Source organism: Dryobates pubescens, chromosome 12 (assembly GCF_014839835.1).
Source record: "Dryobates pubescens isolate bDryPub1 chromosome 12, bDryPub1.pri, whole genome shotgun sequence".
Lineage (NCBI taxonomy): Eukaryota > Metazoa > Chordata > Aves > Piciformes > Picidae > Dryobates > Dryobates pubescens.
Window position 1 is genome coordinate 6,212,856 of NC_071623.1, and position 24,784 is coordinate 6,237,639.

The window sequence follows — 24,784 nt, forward strand, 5'->3', positions numbered from 1 at the left end:
TGAACACAACATTCGAGGTGTAACCTAAGCAGTGCTGAGCACAGGAGTATGATCACCTCCTGTCCCTGCTGCCCACAGTATTTTTAATCCAAGCCAGGATGCCCTTGGCCTTTTTGGCCACCTGGGCACATTGCTGGCTCATGTTCCATTAAATGTCAACCAACACCCCCAGGTCCCTCTCTGAGTTGCAGCTTTCTGACCACACATCACCAAGTCTGTAACTTACCATGGGGTTGTTGTGACCCAGGAAAATGTTGACTTGTTATCTGCTGAGGGGCAGGGGGGGCAAAAAATCCCCCAAATAAATGAAATGCACCTTTTAATGCTGCTTGAGCAGGCTAAGATCTGAGAGCACCTAGAGAGAAGAGTATTCCCCTTCGCTCTCATGAGACTCCACCTTGAATATTGCATCCAGCTCTGGTGTCCCCATCATAAGAAGGACACAGAGCTGTTGGAACAAGCCCAGAGTAGGGGCTTTTAACCTGCTTAGGCTAAAATGAAGCAGATAAAAATGGAAGGCAATATGATGAGAGGTGAATGTTATGGGTGAATTCCAGATGGCTTCAAGTACATTTCTTACATATGTTTAACTCTGTAAAGCTAATTCTTCCCTGTGGCTGACTTACTGAAATTGGGAAAAGCTTTTTCTGCTATCATTTTAGTCCTTCACACATATCAATTCTATAGTCCTGCAGCACAAACTTTGAGCAGAACTCAGAAGCCTCAACTCATGAAGCAAAACCAACAGATGTGCTATGGGGAGGGGGAGATCCTTCACCAAATCCTCATCCCCAACAGTAACCCAGAGCAGACACCTCAGTACACCAGAGAAGAAAGATGTCTGCTTGAAATTAAGCCTTGAAGCACAGAGTGTCTAACGGCTTAGCAAGCACAGGATATGTCAGAACTGCATTCCAAAGATCTGCTCACCTCTCCCACAACTTCAATGATGTCACCGACTTTTAATTCCAGCTCATCTTCATTTTGAGGCATGTAACTGAAAGCCACCTGACATCTTCTTCTTCTGTTTCTCTCTCCTGGTGGAAATGAAGGAAACAAAGAAATTGTGAAAGGGGGAGCTAAAAACCAAACCCAATAAAATAAATTTCCATGCCAAACACAAGCTAGGGATGGGGATTAAAGATGAAATATTATTCTTTGAGTGCTATTAAAAGAATCTGAATGTTTGCAATGTTTAGGTTAGTTGCCTGATTTACAAAAAGAAGTTGGAGAGGCTTTCTGGTACTTACTACTTCTTTCAACTATGGTTATAATTAAATGCAATTAATAAAGGAAAATAAATTCTGGGGAGTTTTTCTTTTCTGTAGTAATAGTCAAGAGCCAAAATTTAACTAAGAGATTGTGCTTCCTAGGGGCAGGGCAGGCAGACGTTACCCAGAGGATCCAACCAGGTGCATTTGCTACTATTTCTGCTCTAGGCTAATGCTCTATAGAGAGGGTGCAGGTAAATCACAGGATGTTAGGAGTTGGAAGGGACCTCCAGAGACCATCCAGGCCAACCCCCTGCCAGAGCAGGAGCACCTAGAGCAGGTCACACAGGAACACATCCAGGTGGGTTTGGAATGTCCTCAGAGGAGACTCCGCAACCTCTCTGAGCAGCCTGCTCCAGGCCTCTGCCACCCTCACTGGGAAAAAGTTTTTCCTCATGTTCCTACAGAACCTCCTCTGCTCCAGCTGGCACCCACTGCTCCTTGTGCTGTCCTTGGACATCCCTGACCAGAGCCTGGCTCTGTCCTCTCCACTCTGCCCTGCACATCTGGATCCCCAGCAATGAGGGCAGCCCTCAGGCTCCACTGCTCCAAGCTCCAAGCCCCAGCCTGGCCTCACAGGGAGATGTTCCACTGCCTGCAGCAGCTTTGAGGCTCTGTGCTGGATTTTCTAACAGCTCCCTGAGGTCCTTCTTGAACTGAGGAGCCCAGAACTGGACACAATATTCCAGATGTGGCCTCACCAGGACAAATTCAGAAATTAGAGGGATGAGGAAGAGATTCAAACCCTTGTGGGTTTTGCTTTCAGGGAAATAAGCTCTCAACTAATTATTTTGTCCTGTATCTTTTTTTCCATTACCCTTCCACAGATGTACACATATCTCAATAACCTCTCTTTTTACACAGATTCTTTTACAATTTCTTTACCATCAGGGTAGTGGAGCACTGCAATAGGTTTCCCAGGGAGGTGGTTGGGGCCCCATCCAAGGAGGTATTCAAGGTGAAGCTTGACAGGGCTCTGGGCAGCCTGATCTAGTGGAGGATGTCCCTGCTGACTGCAGAGGGGGTTGGACTGGATGACCTCTGGAGGTCCCTTCCAATCCAGACCATGCTGTGATTCTCTCTCTGTATACACACTGAGATCCAGATGCATGTATATACACACATGTTCAAGGTGCATTAATATCAAAGAAAATAGAATTAAAACTCACAGAATAACAGAATCACCAAGGTTGGAAGAGACCTCAAGGATCATCAAGTCCAACCTGTCACCACAGACCCCATGACTAAACCATGGCACCAAGTGCCACATCCAATCCCCTCTTGAACACCTCCAGGGATGGTGACTCCACTACCTCCCTGGGCAGCACATTCCAATGGTGAATGACTCTCTCAGTGAACAACTTTCTCCTCACCTCATCCCAAAGGACCCTCAAAACAAGGTCTTTTAATGCATATGGTGTGGTAAATAGGCTTATTTTGATGACCAACCAGCTACTGGAAGCAAAGTTAGCAGCTCTCTTGCCTTTAAGCTTGGCCATCTAGGCTCTCAGGAGAAGCTGGCCTAAGGGTATATATTTCACTTAGCCAGCCCGGTAACAGTAATAGGTCTGATGCTGAGACACTTACACCACACTGAGGAGTCACTTGGGCAGGAACACTCAGGCATGTGCCTCCCATGGCACTCAAGCCGTGACATTTTCAAAACCTTGCAGAGAACAGAGCTGTGGCAGGGCTGCCCACTGGGCTGCTGACATGCAGAAGCTCAATGTGCCAGGTTATGCAAGGACCTGTCCTGCAGCTCTGCTAGAAGGAAAACACACCAGGAGGAGCCCTCAAGTCACAGAACCACAGAAACATTCAGCTTGGAAGAGACCCTCAGGATCACCAAGTTCAACCCTTAACCCTGCTCTACAAGGGTCACCCCTAAACCAGAGCCCAAGCACCACATCCAAATCACCTTTAAACACATCCAGGTTTGGGGATTCAACCACCTCCCTGAGCAGGCTGTGTATGTCCTGACATACAAAACATTTCAAGCATGATAAAGCACAGAGCTGCTGTAGGAGACCCATGGACTTCCTGCAGACCCATGGACAACCTGCAGACCCATGGACTTCCCTCTACTGCAGGCTTACTGGCAGGCTCAACTGAACCACAAAAGAAGAGTGAGGGTCACAAGGCCACCCTTCAAGCAGATGCAAAGTGACAGACCTTAGTAAAAACATTTACCAAAGAGGTCCCTTTCAGGCAACTCTGTCAGGAGGACAATGACAAGCTGGAAGAAAGTTTTCCCTCTTCTATTTCAGAATTCCCTGCACACAGCATCAGCTGCTCATCCACTGCAGTTTCAATTCCCATCCTTCCTGCTGCCAAACCTCCATCTGCAGCTGGGGGAAACTGCTTTGGGGCACAGAGCCTCCTAGATAGGCAAGCTGGGCTGTGATGTGACTCAGCTAGAAACTAGTTCTAAATTCAGTATGCAAAAAGACAAAAGGCAAAAATTGCACAACTAAGACATCACTTCTGTGTTTTTAGGCTGCATGAATTCAAGGGAGTGCTAAGACAGCTGCTTCAGGCTACCAGCCTAACATCTTTGTGGCACCCTCAGCAAGTTTGTGGATGACACCAAGCTGTGTGGTCTGGTTGACACATTGGAGGGAAGGGATTCATCCACAGGGTCTTGGACAGGCTGGACCAAAGCCAACATCATGAAGTTCAACATAGGCAAGTGCAAGGTCCTGCACATGGGTCAGGGCAATCCCAAGCACAAATATAGGCTGGGGGAGGAGTGACTCAAGAGCAGTCTGGAGAAGGAGGACTTGGGGATGTCAGTTGGTGACAAACTCTCCATGGGCCAGCAGTGGTCACTACAGCCCAGCAGGCATATGTGTGTTGAGCTGCTTCCAAAGCAGAGAGACCAGCAGCACAGGGAGGGGATTCTGCCCCTCTGCTCAGACCACACCTGGAACACTCCAATTCTGGGGCCCCCAGCAGAAAAGGGACATGGAGCTGCTGGAACAGGTCCAGAGGAGGACACAAAGATGATCAGGGGGCTAGAGAACCTCCCATGTAGGGACAGGCTGAGAGAGCTGGGTCTGTTCAGCCTGGAAAAAAGAAGGCTCCAGGGAGACCTTACAGCAACCTTCCAGTACCTGAAGGGAGCTACAAGAAAACCAGGAAGGGACTTCTGTCAAGGGCTGGGAGTGATAGGATGAGAGGGAATGGATTGAAGCTTGAGGAGGGCAGATTGAGCCTGGAGATTAGGAAGAAATTCTTCCCAGTGAGGCTGGTGAGACTCTGGCACAGGTTGCCCAGGGAGGCTGTGGCTGCCTCCTCCCTGGAGGTGTTCAAGGCCAGGCTGGATGAGGCCTTGAGCAACTCGGGCTGGTGGGCGGTGTCCCTGCCCACGGCAAGGGGGTTAGAACTATATGATCTTCAAGGTCCCTTCCAACCCAGACCCTTCTATGAGTCTATGTTTACCCTACCCCTTTGTTGTTGGTTATGTTGGGTTTTTTTTCGTTATAAATCATTGAACTGTGTATATAAAAATGCATATGTTAAGAAAAAGGTACACAGTGGTGGTGGTGTTAAGAGATACAGATGAAGTCTTGGTCACACTACTGTGATTCTACTGTGGATTCTGTCATTATCTCCCACAACAAGAAGGACTGTATCACGTTCCACCCACCCACAAGCAGGCAAACAACTCTGAGTTTAGAAGGCACCGGAATTGCCAGGTTCCAATTTCATTATTTTCCTGGAGTCTTTCAGCAGACCTGGGATGTGAGATATCAGTTCCAACTCTCTCACCACCCACATGCTGTTAGAAGAGTGAATGCTTTTGGATGGATGATAAAGAAAAACTTCCTGAGGTCAGTTTCTTCCTTGTCTAGCAGAAAACAGAAGTCAGGCGGCTGTGAGTATTTTAAGGGAGGTAGAAGGAAGTGTTGGGTGCTTTTTTTGTTCTGTTTGGTTTGGGGTTTTGGGGAGTCTGGCTTTGCTCTTTTCGTTGTTCACACAATCACAGCACGGCTTACGTTGGAAGGAACCTCAGAGATCATCTACTCCAATCCCCCTGCTATAGGCAGGGACACCTCTCAACTAGACTCAGCTGCTCAAGGCCCCATCCAACCTGGCCTTAAGCACCCCCAGGGAGGAGGCAGCCACAGTCTCCCTGAGCAGCCTATTCCAGAGTCTCACCACCCTCCCACTGAAGAACTTCTTCCTCAGCTCCAGTCTAAACCTACTCTCCCTCAGTTTCAAGCCATCCTTCTCCTGTTGCTGGACACCCTTACAAAAAGTCCCTCTCTGGCCTCCCTGTAGGTTCCCTTCAGGTACTGGAAGGCAGCTCTAAGGTCCCCCCACAGTCTTCTCTTCTCTAGGGTGACCAACCCCAGCTCCCTCAGCCTATCCTCATGGCAGAGGTGCTCTGCAGAGGGTGCTTTTTGGTGGTGTTTTGTCTTTGTTTGCTTTAATTTGTGACATTAATTTCTCAGAGAAGAGAAGAATAAACTGCAAGGAGGAGTGAAAGGAGAGAGAGTACCTGAGGTGCTTGCAATGCTCTACCCGACAGCTTATTGTGGAGCTGTTGTGTTTCCCTGCAAGCAGATGAAGTGGGAAGTGCCCTGGTTTGACATGAATCATGAAGACTGCAGGAGTCCATGAAGCACAATGGAGCCCCACTGCAATATGCCACCACCGCTACTAACGCATTACTCCGAGGGGATTCATGCTCGGCTGTTGCTGAGGAGTAGCTCTTGCCAGACTCCACAGCAACACTTGCAGGTTTCAGCCATCTGGCTGCTGCTGTGAATTTTATGACCAAGATTTGTCTGTGAGGAACCTGAAGGCCTGGAAGCCACATTTTTGTTACACCATCACCTTTTAACATACAGGCACAGTCAGAATCGCAGCAACCCTCACTCGGTCAGTTAATTCATTCCTTTGTTAAAAACATGCAGCAATATTTAGGTCTTCTACGGTGTGAGTCTTTTGCACAGCACCAGTAATTACTGACAGCCATTCACAGCAAGAGTGGTCAGATGCATTTAGGAGAAAACTATCAATTAACTAAGAAGTGGAGCACTTCAGTATACCACAGCAGGAGCCAGGCTGCTCTATTTGGTAAGCCCCAGCTGAAACACTTGTGAAGGGAAGATCATTGAAGCCCAATCCAAAGCACCAAGAGATGCTAGGAAAGTGAAAAGTTCCTGCTGCAGCTGGCACCCAGTGCCCCTTGTCCTGTTCTTGGACATCCCTGAGCAGAGCCTGGCTCTGTCGTCCCCACTGCCCTGCACATCTTTATCAACAGCAATGAGGGCACCCCTCAGGCTCCAAGCCCCAGTTCCCTCAGTCTGGCCTCACAGGGAGATGTTCCATAGCCTTCAGCAGCTTTGTGGCTCTGGGATGGACTCTCTCAAGCAGTTCCCTGAGGTCCTTCTTGAACTGAGGGGCCCAGAACTGGACACAATATTCCAGATGCGGCCTCACCAGGGCAGAGTAGAAGGGCAGGAGAACCTCTCTTGACCTACTAACCACACCTCTTCTAACCTACCCCAGGATGCCCTTGGAGGGCACATTGCTGGCTCATGGTCATCCTTCTGCCCACCAGAAGCCCCAGCTCCCTTTCCCCTGTGCTGCTCTCCACCAGGTGACTCCCCAGCCCACACTGGGACATTCAGTTTACTTTGTGTTCTCTTCTCAATAAACAAAAGCATTTACATCAAACCACATGGATTCCTACACAGTGACTTCCAAAAACACTAACTTTGTACTACCAGCTTGCTGTCTGGTAGCTGACATCTGTCCAACTTATCTTAAAAAAACCCCACCCTATTTCAGAGCAGTTTTGAGGAATACATCTTTTTCTTAAAGCATTCTAATAAGAGGGCTGCTGCATTTTCAGCTACCAGAGCATCAGTGCTTTATGACAGCTTCTCAATCTCCCTAATGCCCTCTGCTATGGCAGGTTCAAGCAAGCCTCTCTTATCAGGAGGAAAAAAAACCACAACCCCCCCCCCAGCATTGTCAAAATTTGATTTTCACTCCATCAAGTAACAACATCCATTAAATACATGCCTCAGTAAGTGATGGGGGAAAATACAGCGATCAATTCTGAGAGCCACTGCACAATGAACACAGGCAGTAACACCAAAGAAGAAAGATAAAAAATCAACAATCCAAACTCTTCCTTACTGTGCTTCTATGATTAAAGGCAAGAAAGTTAAACAAAAAATACTAACACATCCACAGACAGAGCAGATATTTCACTCTCCCCTTCAGCAGTGTTCCTAAAATAGGGGAAACTACATTAAATTTGCCTTGGAACATAAGCCCAGATAAACCCTAAATTCGAGGAAGTTAATGTTGGAAGCTAGAAGATGAGCAGGTAGACTGGAAAAGTGACTCAGCCAGCCTAGTGACAGTAATAGGTCTGATGCTGAGACACTTACACCACACTGAGGAGTCACTTGGGCAGGAACACTCAGGCATGTGCCTCCCATGGCACTCAAGCCGTGACATTTTCAAAACCTTGCAGAGAACAGAGCTGTGGCAGGGCTGCCCACTGGGCTGCTGACATGCTGAAGCTCAATGTGCCAGGTTATGCAAGGACCTGTCCTGCAGCTCTGCTAGAAGGAAAACACACCAGGAGGAGCCCTCAAGTCACAGAACCACAGAAACATTCAGCTTGGAAGAGACTCTCAGGATCACCAAGTTCAACCATTAACCCTACTCTACAAGGGTCACCCCTAAACCATAGTCCCAAGCACCACATCCAAACCACCTTTAAACATGTCTAGTGATGGTGACTCCACCACCTCCCTGGGCAGGCTGTGCCAATGCCTGACCACTTTTGCTGTGAAAAGTTTTTTCCTAATGTCCAAACTAAACCTCCCCTGGTGCAGCTTGAGGCTGTTCCCTCTTGTTCTATCAGTAATTACCTGTGAGAAGAGACCAGCAGCAGCCTCTCCACAACATCCTTTCAGGTAGTTGTAGACAGCAATGAGGTCTCTCTCCCCTCAGCCTCCTCTTTTCCAAACTAACCATCCCCAGCTCCTTCAGTTGCTCTTCATCAGATTTATTCTCCAGGCCCTTCACGGCTTCCTTGCCCTCCTCTGCCCTGGCTCCAGCACCTCCACATCTCTCTTGAGGTGCCCAAAACTGGAAACAGCACTCAAGGTGTGGCTTCACCAGAGCTGAGCACCAGGGGACAATCCCCTCCCTGCTCCTGCTGGACACAGCATTGCTGATCCCAGCCGGGATGCCATTGGCCTTCTTGGCTACCTGGGCACAGTTGCACTCCTCGGGGTAAGGGTTGTTATTATTTCTCAGCTACTATCATGCAAATGCTACAATCCAAACTAACCTGCTGCTTTAATGGGCTTGGCTTGATAGACTTGATGATTTTTTTTTTTTTCTTTTCAGTTTTGGGCTCTCCAATTCAAAAGAGACTGGGATCTGATGGAAAGAGTCCAACAGAGTACTACAAGGATGATTGAGGCAATTGAAGATCTCTGCTATGATGAAAGACTGAGAGCCCTGAGAGCTCATTCAAGAAAAGTCTGAGAGGGGATCTTATCAATGTCTATCAATATCTGGTGGGTGTCAGGATGAAGGTGCCAGGCTCTGTTTGGTGGTGTCCTGTGCAGGAAGTTTAACTGCAACATAAGAAGACACTACTGTATGGTGAGGGTGCTGGAGCTCAAACCCTGGGCTACCCAGAGAGGTTGTGGAGCCTTCTCTGGAGACTTTCGAAACCCACCTGGATGTGCTCTTGCTCTGGCAGGGGAGTTGGGCTGGATGATCTCTGGAGGTCCCTTCCAAGCCCTAACATCCTGTGATTCAGTAATTCATGGCAGCATGTTTGCTTGCAGACAAAGGCAGAGTGCCTATGCAAACATGGCCCCCTTTTGCAGTCCCCAGCATTGGCAGCTGCTGCAGAACTGTCAGTTCTCACTTCACTTAGCACAGAGATCCATCCACATTATTCCTCAATGTATCCAGCCTTTTTCTTAATGTGGGAGTACATAAATCCCCCCCCTTCTGAGTCAGAATAATTACTTCACATCTTATTCTGTTTCCAGTTCTCTGAATGCAGTGTTCTCTCAATGTAGAAACAACACTGCCATGTTTGGCTTGGACTGCAAAAGGTTGGTTGTACCAAGTCTCAGCTTGAAGTATTCTTTGCCATCTTCACTACAGGCCTGGGTGGTGGGAGCCAGCAATTCCTGAAGAGATCAGCATATTAAGGCAAGACCCTCACCTAGTGAACAGTGACTGCAGAGAAATGGTCCCCTAGTGAAGCTGAATATAGAGGCTGTTCTGAGCTGCCTTGGAATTTTGTTCTCACCACTGATCAGAAAGTTCTGCAAAAAGCACAACAGACAGTCTGCACATTTCATAGAATCACAGAATGGTTTGGGTTGGAAGGGACATCCCAAGGTCATCCAGTCCAACCCCCCTGCAGTCAGCAGGGACATCCTCCACTAGATCAGGTTGCTCACAGCGTTCTCCAGCCTCACCTTGAACATCTCCAGGGATGGGGTCTCAACTGCCTCCCTGGCAACCTGTTGCAGTGTTGCAGCAGCCTCCTGGTGCAGAACTTGCTCCTAATAGCCAACCTAAATCTGCTTTTCTCTCACTTCATTGCCTCCCATCCTGTCCCTGCAGGCCTTTGCAAACAGTCCCTCTGCAGCCTTCTTGTAGTCCCTTCAGGTATTGAAAGACTGCTATTAGGTCTCCCTGGAGCCTTCTCTTCTCCGGGCTGAACACTCTCAGCTCCCTCAGCCTGTGCTCAGAGCAGAGGTTCTCCAGCCCCTGATCATTTTCATGGCCTCCTCTAGACCCTCTCCATCAGTTCCATGTCCTTCCTGTGTTGAGAGTTCCAGAGCTGGACACAATAATACATTTCCCCATGCCCAGCTAACCTGTATGTTACCAAAGCCTCAGTGACAATGAACAAAACCAGACTATAAATGCAAATACAGAAGAACTACACTTCACTGAAAGTCTCATTGAACCAAAATGCTTGTGAGCAAAGTCACTCATGGATCCAAGGGCTTTGCTAGACTGTGAGATCCAATAGGTGATAAATCCTAAGAAACAAAATATTTAGACTATCAGAATGCTCTTGGCTGCAGACTGCAATGTCTTCTGTTATTTTCCTGTGAATTCATAATCTTTTAAGACATCTGTTATCTCAGGCTGGTAAAGAAATGAATCTCAAGGAGGAGGCAAGCAAATGAATCATTTATCATCTGCCCTCTCCTTTCCCGACTGCTTCTCTTCTGATTTCAGATGCTATAGGAACAGTTTATTATCAAAGGCACCACTGATACCTTCTAATTTTGAACACACATTAAATGATTGCTTCTCTTCTACTCATGCCACCTGCTCTGATTTCCAGAGCTGCATTTCTCTCTTAGTTTCTTTGCACATATCCTGGTTTCTCATTGTTTTAACCACAGAATCATAGCATGGTCTGGGTTAGAAAGGACCTCCAATCACACTTGTATGACTCTCCATCAACTCTAATCTGCTTAGACTCTGCCTCTAGGGTCACAACCATTTCCACTTCTGCCAAGGTGCTGTGAGCAGTGATGACCTTGTGTCACTTTTGATCTGTGCAAGGATAAAGCTTCCTGTCAAATTCACTAATTCCTGCAATCCACTTGTACAGCTCCCCTAACTCTACCCAAGGATACAACTGCACTTAACATCCCCTGCTGAACCTGTCACCAAACCTTTCCTTAATGCTTAGGTCTTGACTTATGTACAGTGGTTACAGTAAGTGGGAAGGCAGCCCTCGAGCGCTGGAGAAGGACAAGGAGCAGGGTCCAGAGGAGCCTGAGCTTCTGCAAAATTTCAGAAGCTACATTAGGGCTCAGCATTTGTGCATTTTGCAGAGTACTAGGAAGGAATAATTGAAAAGAAAGGGCAGGCACTTTGGATGAAAAGATAATGTGGGCCACAGCACAGTAAAAGAAATTATCTCACTGCAGTAAGCTATTGGAATTTGGATAGGTAATGAAACTTAAGCTGAAAATCAGGGTAGCAAAGGACCATACAGCAGTGTAGGGAAGTTACTTCTATGCCAGTGTCTTAGCATTGGGCCACCTCCACAAACTTTCACCAGGACACTACCTAATGACATGTTAATTAGCATGATAGAGCTCTCCTTGCTGAACTGTTTCTTCCAGTTTACTGTTCCTCTCTTTTTATTCTGTTTTCCTTATGGGTTTTCTAGACTTATGATGTCAGGCAAGGCAAGCACACTGCTTTCATACCTTGCCAACTTGGTAGCCTTTTTGGTAGCATCTATACAGTTTCAGGCTCCCCAGTTCAAGAGAGACGGGGACCTGCTGGAGATAATCTAATGGAGAGCCACGAGGATGATTAGGGGACTTGAGCATCTCCCCTGTGAAGAGAGATTGACAGCCCTGGGGCTGTTTAGTCTGGCAAACAAGAAGACTGAGAGGGGATCTGATCAATGCCTATCAATGTCTGATGGGTGGGTGTCAAGTGCAATGGGCCAAGCTCTTTACAGTTGTGTGCAGTAATAAGACAAGAAACAACAGGTACAAGCTTGAACAGAGAAGATTTCAGCTCAACATGAGGAGAAGCTTCTTTACAGTGAGGGTGACAGAGCCCTGGAGCAGGCTGCCCAGAGAGGTTGTGGAGTCTCCTTCTCTGGAGACTTTCCAAACTCACCTGGATGCATTCCTGTGCAGACTCCCCTGGGTGCTCCTGCTTTGGCAGGGGGGTTGGACTGGACGATGTTTGAAGGTCCCTTCTAACCTCTAATGTACTGTGATACATCCATCACTCCTGGTCCTGCTAACCCTCTCCTGAATCATACAGTCTAGCACAAAACTTTCATGTCAGCTGTTATGCTGATGCATTTGTGCAGTAAGATTACTTTTACTTGTGAAAATGAAAGTAATAAAGAAGTGCTCAAAATACACTCTGCATTTGAAAGCACTTTCTCAGGTTTAGTATTTTTCTGGCACTATCAGTTTCCTTTGGGTTGTTTTTTTTTTTCATACAGGCCATAGGAGAATCTCAATTTGCACAGAAATAAAAATGTTTCACACAGAATCACAGAATACTAGGGGCAGGAAGGGACCTCAAAAGATCATCCAGTCCAACCCCCCTGCCAGAGCAGGATCACCTACACCAGATCACACAGGAATGCATCCAGGCAGGTTTTGAATATCTTCAGAGAAGGAGACTCCACAACCCCCCTGGGCAGCCTGTCCCAGTGTTCTGTCACCCTCACAGGGAAAAAGTTTTTTCTCATGTTTCCATGGAACTTCCTATGCCTCAACTTCCACCCATTGCCCCTTGTGCTGCCATTGGGAATCACCAAGAAGAGCCTGGCTCCATCCTCTTGAAAGTTTGTGGAGGACTGCTCAAGCTGCCAGGGCAGTTGAGGCACACATGAAAAGAAACTACTTAAAACTACTTCAACTTAAAATTATTAAAAGCTTAAAAACCAATCTGTCCAGGTTTCAAGTTTGTAATGTCTCAGTATCCTTTTTCAGTTTTGCTGGGATAAACACTACCTTTACCTAAAAAGAGCTGTCAGGTTACTCTTGTCTCTTCCATTGCCCTTGCTACAAGAATGAGAAGTTATTTCCTCGAAGTTAAAAGCTATGAATAAATTAGGCCTCTGGCTCAAGTCAGCTGCTTCTGTGATGAAATCCACCTCCAAAAGAGTTATGTGGTTACTCAACAAAGGGTGGGGATGGGAGAAGGGTTCTGTGTAAGAAGCATTTTGTATACAACTGCAAGACTGTTTTTTTTTTCTGAGACACAGAGCAAGTCAGGGACCTCCCCAACAGCAGGGAAGAGCAATGCTGACCATTCAAACTGAGGAGATAGCCTAACTGTTTTATAAGGAGAGCTGGGACACCTCTGCTGTGACGACAGGCTGAGGAAGCTGAGGGTTGTTCAGTCTGGAGAAGAAGAGGCTCCAGGGAGCCCCAAGAGCAGCCTTCCAGTACCTGAAGGGGGCTACAAGAAGGCTGCAGAATGTTTGCAAAGACCTGCAGAGACAGGTAATGATTTGGAATTAGAGAAGAGGAATTTAGATTGGATGTGAGGAACAAGTTCTGCACCATGAGGGTGGTGGAACACTACAACAGGTGGCCCCATCCCTGGAGATTTTCAAGGTGAGGCTGGACAACACTGAGCAACCTGATCTAGTTGAGGATGTCCCTACTGACCACAGGGCAATTGGACTGGATGACCTTCGGAAGTCCCTTCCAACCCAAACCACTCTATGATTCTATTAAGCAGTTGATCTGATCTAACCACCATGAACCATCTTTGCAGAAGTCTGACAAACCATCACTCCCTCACTGCATTTTGAGAATGATTTTCATCTGCAACCAAAGGCAGCACTGCTGCTCCCTCTGCTTGTGCCAGCTCCTGCCATCCTTTCAGATCAAGGGCTTGACTGTGGAGGTGCAGGCAAATATCTGTACCAGGACACAGGAAGACGAAAACCAGGACAGATGGCTCTTTTGTTTTGATTTGGTGGTTTTTTTGGTGGTAGTGTTAGTTTAACATCTTTCTGAAACTAGAGCCTCAGGCTAACCTTTCAACATTTATTACTTTTATTTTCTACTATATTATTTGCTCAGTAGCTGCCAGGCATGTGATTGAATCTTTTGATTTTCTTTTCTTTCTGAAGCTTTTTTTTTTAGCTTTCAATAATTTCCTGGACACTTCCTGACTCCTCTCATGAATTCCCAGAAGTAACCATAACCCATACAATTTAGGATAACACTATGCTGAGTCAGCAGTCTAACTGAGAATTGCTAGGCCTGAAAAAAAGTCCTACAGTCTTATGACTGTAGTTGCAAAATAAAGCAATAATGGCTGACTTTGCATCTTGCAGCGTCTGGAGAACTAGATACCAGACCAGAGAGGTCAGAGACATCTGGAATCTGGCCTAAGTCTAACAGAAGTTGACACAAGGTACACTTGGCACTAAAGAAAGTAGGGAAATGCAAAAGAATGTTGGAAGTTATTTAAAGTGAAAGGAGTATCTGGTGTTAATGACTGAAGCTTGTGCAAGGGTCCTTTAATTGGTTATTTTACCCCTGAAATCACAAAATCACAGAATGTTAGGGATTGGAAGGGATCTCCAAAGATCACCCACAGCCCAACCCCCGTGCCAGAGCAGGAGCACCTAGAGCAGGTCACACATGAACACACCCAGGTGGGTTTGGAATGTCTCCACAACCTCTCTGGGCAGCCTGCTCCAGAGCTCTGCCACCCTCACCATGAAAAAGCTTTTTCTTATGTTCCTGTGGCACCTCCTCATGTGTCCCTTGTCCTGTCACTGGACATCCCTGAGCAGAGCCTGGCTCCATCCTCCCAATTACCTGATTATTTCAGTCTGTCATAGAGCACAGAATGGTTTGGGTTGGAAGGGACCCTTAAAGGTCATCTTGTCCAACCCTTCTGCAATCAGCAGGGACACCTCCAACACATCAGGCTGCCCAGTGCCACATCAAGCCTGATCTTGAATGCTTCCAGGGACAGGGCCTCAACCACATCCCTGGGCAGCCTCTTCCTGTATTTCACCACTCACTGTAACAAACTTCCTCCCTATATCCAACCTGGATCCAACACAACTGGCACATGACAAAGGCAATCATTTACATCAGCTTAGTGATAAAAGATTTCACAGAGGAAATCTGGACATTTGCCTTTCTGTTGAAAAAAATATGAGCAGAATCCTACCCTGCATACATTACTTCATATAAAACTCAGAGTCAAGACACAAGTCTGCTTTGCCACCACCAGCTTGTCACTTCTAGAAATGAGGTGTGGGTTTGGACCCAAATAGTCATGAAACTATCGATCTCAACAGAAGAAAACAAATGATGGAGCATTTTCACCTGCCTCTAATCTATAACAACAGACTTCAGTTCTGCACACAACAGGTTTGTTACTTATTTATCACAGAAACCTATCAACCTCACCTTCACAAATGTCTCCCTTACAGGATGCAAACGCTTTTTATTATTTAAATGCAGAGTGGAAGGTATAATAAAGAATTCTCAGGAGAACAAGAAAGAAAACAAAACCAAACCACATTTCCTTGCTTTCAGTGTTTGGCTCTGATTAAGACAATGCAACACACAATGAGCTGTTCCAGACTTGTTGGCTTGGTCTAAACCTGAAGGCAGACTGCAGTTACAGTTTATATACAGCAAATACATCTGGCAAGGCAATGTAACTTCTCCTCAAATCTATTTACTTGTGTAACAATTGTTGGTGCTTTGCTTACAAGCGCCAGTTTCATCATTTGGCCCAGGTGAGCTGGGTCCTCTTGCCAGTTACGCAAACGAGAAGAATAAATAGGATCCTTGAAAACAGAATCCTTGAAAATCCAAACAAAACTATCCTGAAAGAAGTCACAGAACCATGGAATGGTTTGGGTTGGAAGGGACCTCCAAAGGTCATCCAGTCCAATCGCCCTGCAGTCAGCAGGGACATCCTCCATTAGATCAGGTTGCTCACAGCCTTGTCCAGCCTCGCCTTGAAGATTGCAAGGGATGGGACCTCAACTACCTCCCTGGGCAACCTGTTCCAGTGTTCCACCACCCTCATGGTAAAGAACTTGTTCCTCACATCAAATCTAAATCTCCTCCTCTCTAGTGTGAAGCCATCCTGTACCTCCAGGCCTTTACAAACAGTCTCTCTTCATCCTTCTTGTAGCCCTCTTCAGGTACTGGAAGGCTGCTCTTAGGTCTCCCCAGAGCCTTCTCTTCTCCACGCTGAACACCCCCAGCTCCCTCAGCCTGTCCTCATAGCAGAGGTGCTCCAGCCCCCTGATCATATTTGTGGCCCTCCTCTGGACCTGTTCCATCAAGTCTATTGTCCTTCCTATATTGAGGGCTCCAGATGAAGTCTCACCAGAGTAAAGTGGCAATGACTTCTCTGGACATGGTGGTTTTCGGTCATAGGCTGGACTTGATGCATCTTCGAGGTCTATTCATAGAAAGAGAGATTGGCCATTGGAATGTGCTGCCCAGGGAGCTGGTGGAGTCACTGTCACTGGAGGTGTTTAGGAGGGGACTGGGTGAGGTGCTTGGTGCCATGGTTTAGTTCATTAGATACTATTGGGTGCTAGGTTGGACTCGATCTCAGAGGTCTTTTCCAACCTGGTTAATTCTGTTCTATTCTATTCCAGTCTCAATGATTCTCTGATTCTTAGCATCTTTGTGAGGCAGGTACAAACCCAGTTTTTTCCTGAGGCAGAGACACCTGGAATACCTGATAGTTATGAATAAATTTGGATGTGCAACTGCAATGAATCAGAAAAAAACCACCTCTCTGCCCTTCTGAAAAAATCAATGCACATTAAGATACTTGACCTTGGAACTTAAAGTGTGGTCATTTTGCCAAGAGACTTGAAGGGACTTAGCAAAAGCTACCCAGGAACTTTGTGGCAGTTCTAGAACACAAACCCATTGTTTCTTAGGTGTAGTCCTATTACATCTCTGTAAAGAGAGGAAATGCCTACAAATATTAACTCTCACAAATGCATCAACACCAAGTGTAACAGTGTTGAAATGATGTCCTCTACAGTAGCCACTTCATTTCCACCATCTGTTTCCAGTCACTAATATTTGTGGTCAGCAAGAAACATTACAGCATGAAACATGTTCCTGATGCAGGCCAGGATGCTGTTGGCACCCTGGGCACAGCGCTGGCTGACATTCAGCTGGCTGTTGATCAACACCCACAGGCCCTTTTCTGCCAGGCAGCTTTCAGGTCACTCAGCCCCAAGCCTGTGGTGTTGCCTGGGATTGCTTAGGTCCAAGTGCAGCACTCAGCACTTGGACTCCATTGAAGCCCATGTGGTTGGCCTCAGCCCATCAATCCAGCTTGGCCAGGTCCCTCTGCAGAACCTTCCTATCCTCCTGCAGATCAACTCTCCCACCTAACTTGGTGTTGCCTGCCAGCTTATTGAGGGTGCTCTCACTCTCCTTGTCAACATCACAGAAACATTCAGGTTGGAAAAGACCCTCAGGATCATCAAGTCCAACCCTACTCTACAAAGTTTACCCCTCAATCATATCCCCAAGAACCACATCCAAACCACCTTTAAACACATCCAGGGTTGGTGACTCAACCACCTGCCTGGGCAGCCTATTCCAGTATCATTGATAAAGACATTAAACAGAAGTGTTCCCAGCACTGAACCCTGGGGAACACCACTTGGGACTGGCCACCAGTTGGATTTAACTTCAATCACAGCCACTCTTTGGGCCCAGGCATCCAACTGGTGTTTGATCCAGCAGTGTACCTCTGTCCAGTCCTAGGGCAGTCATTCTTTCCATGCTGTGGGGAACAGTAGCCAAGGCTTTACTGAAGTCCACAGCCTTTCCCTCACCCACCAAGTGGGACAACTTGTCATAAAAGGAGATAAGGTTTGTTAAGCAGGACCTACCCTTCATGAACCTGTGCTGACTGTCCTGTAAATGTTGTGTTATGGCACTCAAGATGATCTACTCAATGACCCCCCTGATACCACAGTCAGACTGATAGGTTGTAGAACCCCAGATCCTCCTTCTGGCCTTTCTTGTAGATGGGCACCAAATTTGTTAATCTCCAGTCCACTGGGACCTCCCTGGTTAGCCAGGACTGCTGATAAATCATTTCAGGAAATAAGCCTTCACAAGAGGCATTGTAATTTAGACTGATTTTATTATATGACCCCCTAATTTCAACAGAGTGTTTAAAAATAGCACAAACAGGCTGGAGTTGGATCCTAAACATCTCTTCTGTTCAGAAATCCATTCTTTTCCTCTTAGCCACTTAGATGTTTCTTACAAGTGATTTAGCTGTTTTCCTTGAATACCACCGTTGGCTACTTCCCAATATTCCTCAAGGAAAACCTCCCTACATGCCAGAAGCTGAAGAGGCCAATATTCTTCTGCTCAAAATGTCAATGCCTGCTAAAGCACTGCCACTTGAATTGGGCCAACAAGTGAAGTAGTAAAACCATGCAACCCAACACCACTGAAGCAGAAAAAGCACTTAGCATCATCTTGCACCAGCACAGAAAGCTTTACTCCCACACCACTTGTATCTTGCTCTAAAGTTTCAAGCAGCAAGATTAGATGGTCCAAACAAATAAATAATAATGCTGGGTACTATTTTCACTGCTTAACAGTGCGTAAAGACCTTCAGATGTATGCTTCTCCTTCTAACAACAAGGAGGAACAAAAAAAAGAAGTACCCTCAGGTCAGGTCACATTCTGGCATCAGTAAATAGAATGAGGTAGAGTTTAATAAAAATCACATAAGAACAGAAGGACACAGGGCTGTGGGAGCAAGTCCAGAGGAGGCCACAAAGATAGTCCACGGGTTGGAGCACCTCTGTTATGAGGATAGGCTGAGGGAGCAGGGGGTATTCACTGGGACCTTAGAGCTGAAGGCATCCTACAGGAAGGCTGCAGGGGGACTTTTCATGAGGGTGTCGAGCAACAGGACAAGGGGGAGTGGTTTGAAGCTGAGGGAGAGTAGGGTTAGATTGAATCTTAGGAAGAAGTCCTTCAGTGTGAGGGTGGTAAGACTTTGGAATAGCCTGCCCAGGGAGGTTGTGGATGCCTCCTCTCTGGTAGTGTTTAAGGCCAGGCTGGATGAGGCCTCAGTCAGTCAAGTCTTGTTGAGAGGCATCTCTGCCATGTCAGGGAGGTTGAAGTAGATGATCTTCAAGGTCCCTTCCAACTTAAGCCATTCTATGACTATCCCTGGGCATTAGGGATGCCTTTTCAGTAAAAAACTGCCACATGTTCCACAAGGAGATTTGCCACACAGATTCATAGAATGGTTTAGGTTGGAAGGAACCTTGAAGATAATCTAGTTCCAAATCCCTGCCATGGGCAGAGGCACCTTCCAGTAAACCATGTTGCTCAATCTTAGAAGATCTTACAAGTGTTTTTATTGCTGAACACAACAACTTGCTTAGCTGTTCTCACTTAAGATTACTTTAGTACCATGACCCCAAGCAAAAAGAGAGGAAGCTCTGTTGGCCTTATTATGCTCTATGCATCCTTAGCTGTACTGCTGGAGTACGACCTGCTGCAACTGCTTGCTCTGCTGCAATGGCAGCGGCTGTGGAGAAGCAGCCAAGATGAAAAATTTACCAACCCTGACACAATGTAGAGGTAGCCATGAGAAGTGCAATCCCCACCAATGCAACATCCTAATATGCAATCTGTTGTTTCTACACGTAACTCTTTCTCAAAGCTGCAGATCTTTGTGTCGGTCTTTGCTTCTCCTCCTCTCAATAAATACGAAGCCTGGAGCTCTCCACTGACAAAGGCACAAAGAGAACTTCTTTATCTGCTGAATCCCTTAAGGCTTCTGGGCCAGAGGGGAAAAAAAAAGGAGGAGGAGAAAGCCTGTGCTCTAAGTATCATCATATTTGGAGTGCTATCCCCTTGTGACTGAAGTGAATCTCTGCATCTGCTACTGCCATTAGCCTCCTCTAAATAGGAGCTGAAGCAATAGGGACTTGGTCCCTAGATAATTTCCCAACTCCTCATATGGTTCTGTACAGCAACCATGAAAAGAGAGCAATTCTGGGTAATTTAACTCTGCTGTTGCTTGGAAAACCCAAAGCAGAAATGTTGGCCATATCTCCAGATTCAAGATGACACTGCAATCTCAAAAGACAAAGCTTCCTAAGATTTATTTCCAGACACCCCCCCTTTTTTTTTTTCCTTTCAGGGGACATCAATCCTTGCAGAAGAGGTGCAGATTATTCCCCCTTGCATTTGAAAGGAAGTCATGGATTTTGCAAAGATCATTAAATCTTCCTCACTTGCAGTTGGAAACCTTAGGTTTAAGAAGTCCTTGTCAAACTGCAGCTCAAATAAAATACTCCCTGGTAATATGGAAGAAGAAAATTTCCATAAGGATAGTCCTAAGAGCACAGAAAACATTCCAAAATGGAAATTACATTACAGCAATGATTAATGACAGGAGACTATTCTGTCTAAGACAGCAAACAAGAAACCACCCAGTGAATTCTCCAGGAAAAAAAGTGTAGCCCATCTACTGCACATGGCCAATTGTCCTCCTACAGACAAAGGAGAGCAGAAACATAACCCAAAGGAAAAAAAAACAAAACAGTTTTTATATTGCCAAGTTTTGGTTGTTATTTTCTGTTGTGATACTTCTGAGAGCAGGACCAAGAGCTAGGGGAAGAGAAAAGAGACTTGCAGGCTTTCATTTTAGTAACTGAAAATTCTGCATTGGGAATCAATGCAGATATGAAGAATACACATTGCACCCTGAAACAGAAGACTCTGAAAAACACTACCCAGGAAACTACTGCACCAAGATTTATGTTTCCACTTCTTTTTGTTGTCTTTCTTAACATTTTCTCTCAGTTACCAGTCACAGTCCCAGATAGAACATGAACATGGAGCGACATCACAGAACCATAGAATTGTCAGGGCCGGAAGGGACCTCAAGGAGCATCCAGTTCCAACCCCTCTGCCATGGCCAGGGACACCTCACACTAGAGCAGGTTGCTCACAGCCACATCCAGCCTGGCTGCAAAAACCTCCAGGGGTGAGGCTTCCACCACCTCTCTGGGCAACCTGTGCCAGTGTCTCACCACCCTCATGGGGAAGAACTTCTTCCTAACATCCAAGCTGAATCTCCCCTCCTCTAGCTTGCATCTATTCCCCCCAGTCCTGTCTCTCCCCAGCTTTCTTGTAGCTCCCTTAAGATACTAGAAAGCCACAATAAGGTCTCCTCAAAGCCTTCTCTTCTCCAGACTGAACAGCCTCAACTCTCTCAGCCTGTCCTCACAGGGGAGGAGCTCCAGCCCTCTGCTCATCCTTGTGGCTCTTCTCTGGACATGTTCCAGCACCTCCAGATCCTTCATATCAACCTGAAAAACCTCCCTACGTGCAAGCTACCAGTTCCTTACTCTAATTAGCTTTAGTAATCTCCTCATACATCTCTCCTTAATTAAATGTATCTAGGAAGGATTTCTCTAGGAAGGATTTCTCTAGGAAGAATGCCCGTGCAGATTAATGTGGCAATACTAAACATACTACATGCACCCAGAAGCCACTCTAAGAGGACGGAGGTGTGCCCCTTAGGGATATATAGACAAGCTTTATCTCTAGAAACGAAGTTGATTTCTCTTTCTTCTTTTCTTTTAAAGGTCTGAATGTAATCTGCATTTAAGCTTCCATGTGCCATACCTTTTTTGTTGGTTCTAATAATTGTCTCAGACAACAGTAAAGGGCTTCCATTGGAAACTTCATTTATAGGCTTCTCTGGTGGTTTGTTGGCAGTGTTTTCTTTCTTCATGTCCTTCTTTATCTCCTGCAGAAGACAAGGGAGGTGGAGAGGGAGAAGAATCGGTTTAAAAAAAAAGGTAGTACAAAATATTCTACATCTCAAGCTCCCAAGGTTTCTTCAAGCTTCTATGTACGTAGCCTTGCCTATTCTGATGTTACATCAAAGACTCTTCCGAAATTGAAATGCCACAAAATGGAAGTAATTTTCAGTAATTCTTCTAACACACTGATTTGTTTATTTTTCTTTAAAAGAGGTGAGGTGTGAAAATTCTAGGACAGCTTTGCAAATATCTTACTAAAGATCATCAAAGCTGAAAAGGTGGGGAGAGGGGGTAGGAATTTCTCAGTTTATCCCTCAATTAGCTGTACTTTTGATGCACAGATTCAGCTCCTCATGTAAAGGCAGCTTCCCCACTGTCAAAAACTCACAGAAACAACAACCACAGGAGGAAGAAAATTAACTAAGGAAATGTGACAAATGTTACTATAACTGCTAGAAGCATTCAGAGAGCCTGCTGGCAGAGCTCTTGCTAGCTGGCTGCTTTTTATGATCGACTTCTTTGGTAGCACACAGAGAAAATGTGTTATGTGGTGTTCAAGGGCATGTTGGATGAAGCCTTGAGCAAGCTGGTCTAGTGAGAGGTGTCCCTGCCCATAGCAGGAGAGTTGAAACTAGATGATCTTTAAGGTCCCTTCCAAGATAAACCATTTTATGAATCACAGAATGTTAGAGGTTGGAAGGGCCCTCCAGAAATCATTGAGTCTAACTCCCCTGCCAGAGCAGGAGCATCTAAGCCAGTCACACAGGAATGCATCCAGGTGGGTTTGGAAAGTCTACAGAGGAAACTCCACAACTTCCCCCTTGGACAGCCTGTTCCAGGGCTCTGTCACCCTCACTGTAAAGAAGTTTCTCCTCATGCTGAGCTGAAACCTATGTTCAAGTTTGTATCCATTGTTCCTTGGCTTACTACTGTGCACCACTGAAAAGAGCTTGGCCCCCTCCACTTGACACCCACCCCTCAGATATTGATAGACATTGATCAGATCCCCTCTCAGCCTTCTCTTCTCCACACTAAACAGCCCCAGGGCTCTCAGTCTCTCTTCACAGGGAAGATGCTCAAGTCCCTTAATCATCCTCTTGGGTCTCTGTTGGACTCTCTCCAGCAGGTCTCTGTCTCTCTTGAACTGGGGAGCCCAAAACTGGACACAGTATTCCTGGTGTGGTCTCAGCAAGGCAGAGCAGAGGGGGACAAGAACCTCCCCAGCCCTGCTGGGCACACTTTTCTTGCTGCACCCCAGGGTCCTATTGGCTCTCTTGGCCACAAAAGTGCATTGCTGTCCCATGCAGAACTTGCTGTCCACTTGGACTCCAAGGTCTTTCTCCATGGAGCTGCTCTCCAGCAGGGCAGTCTGTAACCTATCCTGGTGCCTGCTGTTATTCCTCCCCAGATGCAGGACCCTGCACTTGTCCTTATTGAACTTCATGAGATTGGCCTTCACCCAGCTCTCAGTCTGTCCAGAATCCTGTAGATCTTAGTTTGGTTTCCAGAATGTCAGACATAAGCAAATATCAGACTACACCACAGAAAGCAAATTCCTGTTTGAAGTTTCTGAAGTTATTTGAGAAGAGCATCAAGTGAAAACAAGAATTTCCAAATCACTCTAAGATGCACTTCAAATCTCCATTTCACAATCATTTTTGTAACCTTTTATTTCCCCACTCAAATTGGTATTTCAAAGCTGAACTAATAGCTACACAAACTTTAATACAGTCTCCTGTATCTCCTCAAGTCATTTACTGTGTATCAATATTCCATTATCAGAGATAAAAGTTTCATAAACTGCTGCCTGAAGGGACAATGAATCTTTTATCTAGTGCCCTAGTGCCATCACACATGTAAATTAGCCCCTAAAATCCAACTCAACACAGTGACAATCAGAAGTACAATAACAAATGTGAATGAGTATGTGTCTGAAAGGTGCCTGTGGCTTTGTGATTGGTGCTGCTGTTACTAAAAGAAGAAATACTTCACACAGTTCCTGTATAAAAGTGAACCACAGGATAATTTAAGAACATTGCATGCCTTTAGAAGCAAAGGTTATGTGGCCTCCTCAGAAAGTGGACCAGGTTAATACATATATTAGCTCACAAGGTTTGGTGTGGGTTTTTTTCCCCACATCCTTAAAACATTTAAATATATAATAAATGAGTCCACCCCAAGCTTGTTCTATCAAAGATTTAAATTTAGTTTGCAGCTAGGTGACAAACTCCTACATTCATAGATTTATAGAATAGGTTGGGTTGGAAGAGACCTTGAAGATCATCCAGTTACAACCCCCCCTGCCATGGGCGGGGACACCTTCTACTAGAACAGGTTGCTCAAGGCCTCATCCAACCTGGCCTTGAACACCTCCCTGGGCAACCTGTTCCACTGTCTCCCCATCCTTACTCTAAAGAATTTCTTCCTAATCTCCAGTCTAAATCTGCCTTCCTCAAGCTTAAAGCTGTTCCCTCTAATCCTATCACTACAACCTGTTGGGAGAAGTCCATTCCCAGTTTTCTTGTAGACCCCTTTCAGCTACTGGAAGGCTGCTCTAAGGTCTCCCCAGAGCCTTTCCTTTAATCTCTTTTCTCAAAACTGATATTTTACATATCAAGAGGCAATTGTTTCTAACAATGCCTGCAACTTCAAACAATACATTCAGTTACCCATTTATATGAAAACTTCAAAACAGAACTCTGCTGCAGAGGACATCAATGCAATATTCAATCCTTCTGTGACATTTTCAGTAAAAGCAGCTAAGAGTTATTGAATAATTATAAATGTGCTTGGATAAAAATGCAACACTGATAGTGCCAAGACTCCTATAGTTCTACCAGAAAATAAACAGAAGGCCACCAAGATGATCAGAGGGCTGGAGCACATCTCCTGTGAAGACAGGCTGAAAGAATTGGGGCTGTTGAGCCTGGAGAAGAGAAGGTTCTGAGGACAACTTAGAGCTACATTTCAATATCTGAAGGGGACCTATAGGAAGGCTGGGGAGGGACTGTTTAGAAAGGCTTGGAGTGATAGGACCAGAGGCAATGGCTTGAAACTGGAGCAAGGCAGATTTAGGTTGGACATCAAGAAGTTCTTTACAATAAGAGTGGTGAAATACTGGAACAGACTGTCCAGGGATGTGGTTGAGACCCCATTC

At 45.9% G+C, this 24,784-nt stretch overlaps 1 protein-coding gene across 3 annotated transcripts in view; it reads right to left on the minus strand.

The window, feature by feature from the left end:
* Positions 1-24,784, minus strand: part of SH3KBP1 (SH3 domain containing kinase binding protein 1) — a 189,874-nt gene that overhangs the window by 97,793 nt on the left and 67,297 nt on the right. For all 3 annotated transcript variants that reach the window (XM_054165907.1, XM_054165906.1, XM_054165905.1), the window contains exons 3-4: positions 21,488-21,611; positions 931-1,037 (exon numbers count right to left, since the gene is read on the minus strand). In XM_054165907.1, coding sequence (XP_054021882.1) covers positions 931-1,037; positions 21,488-21,611 — 231 coding nt within the window. The remainder of the gene's footprint in view (positions 1-930; positions 1,038-21,487; positions 21,612-24,784) is intronic.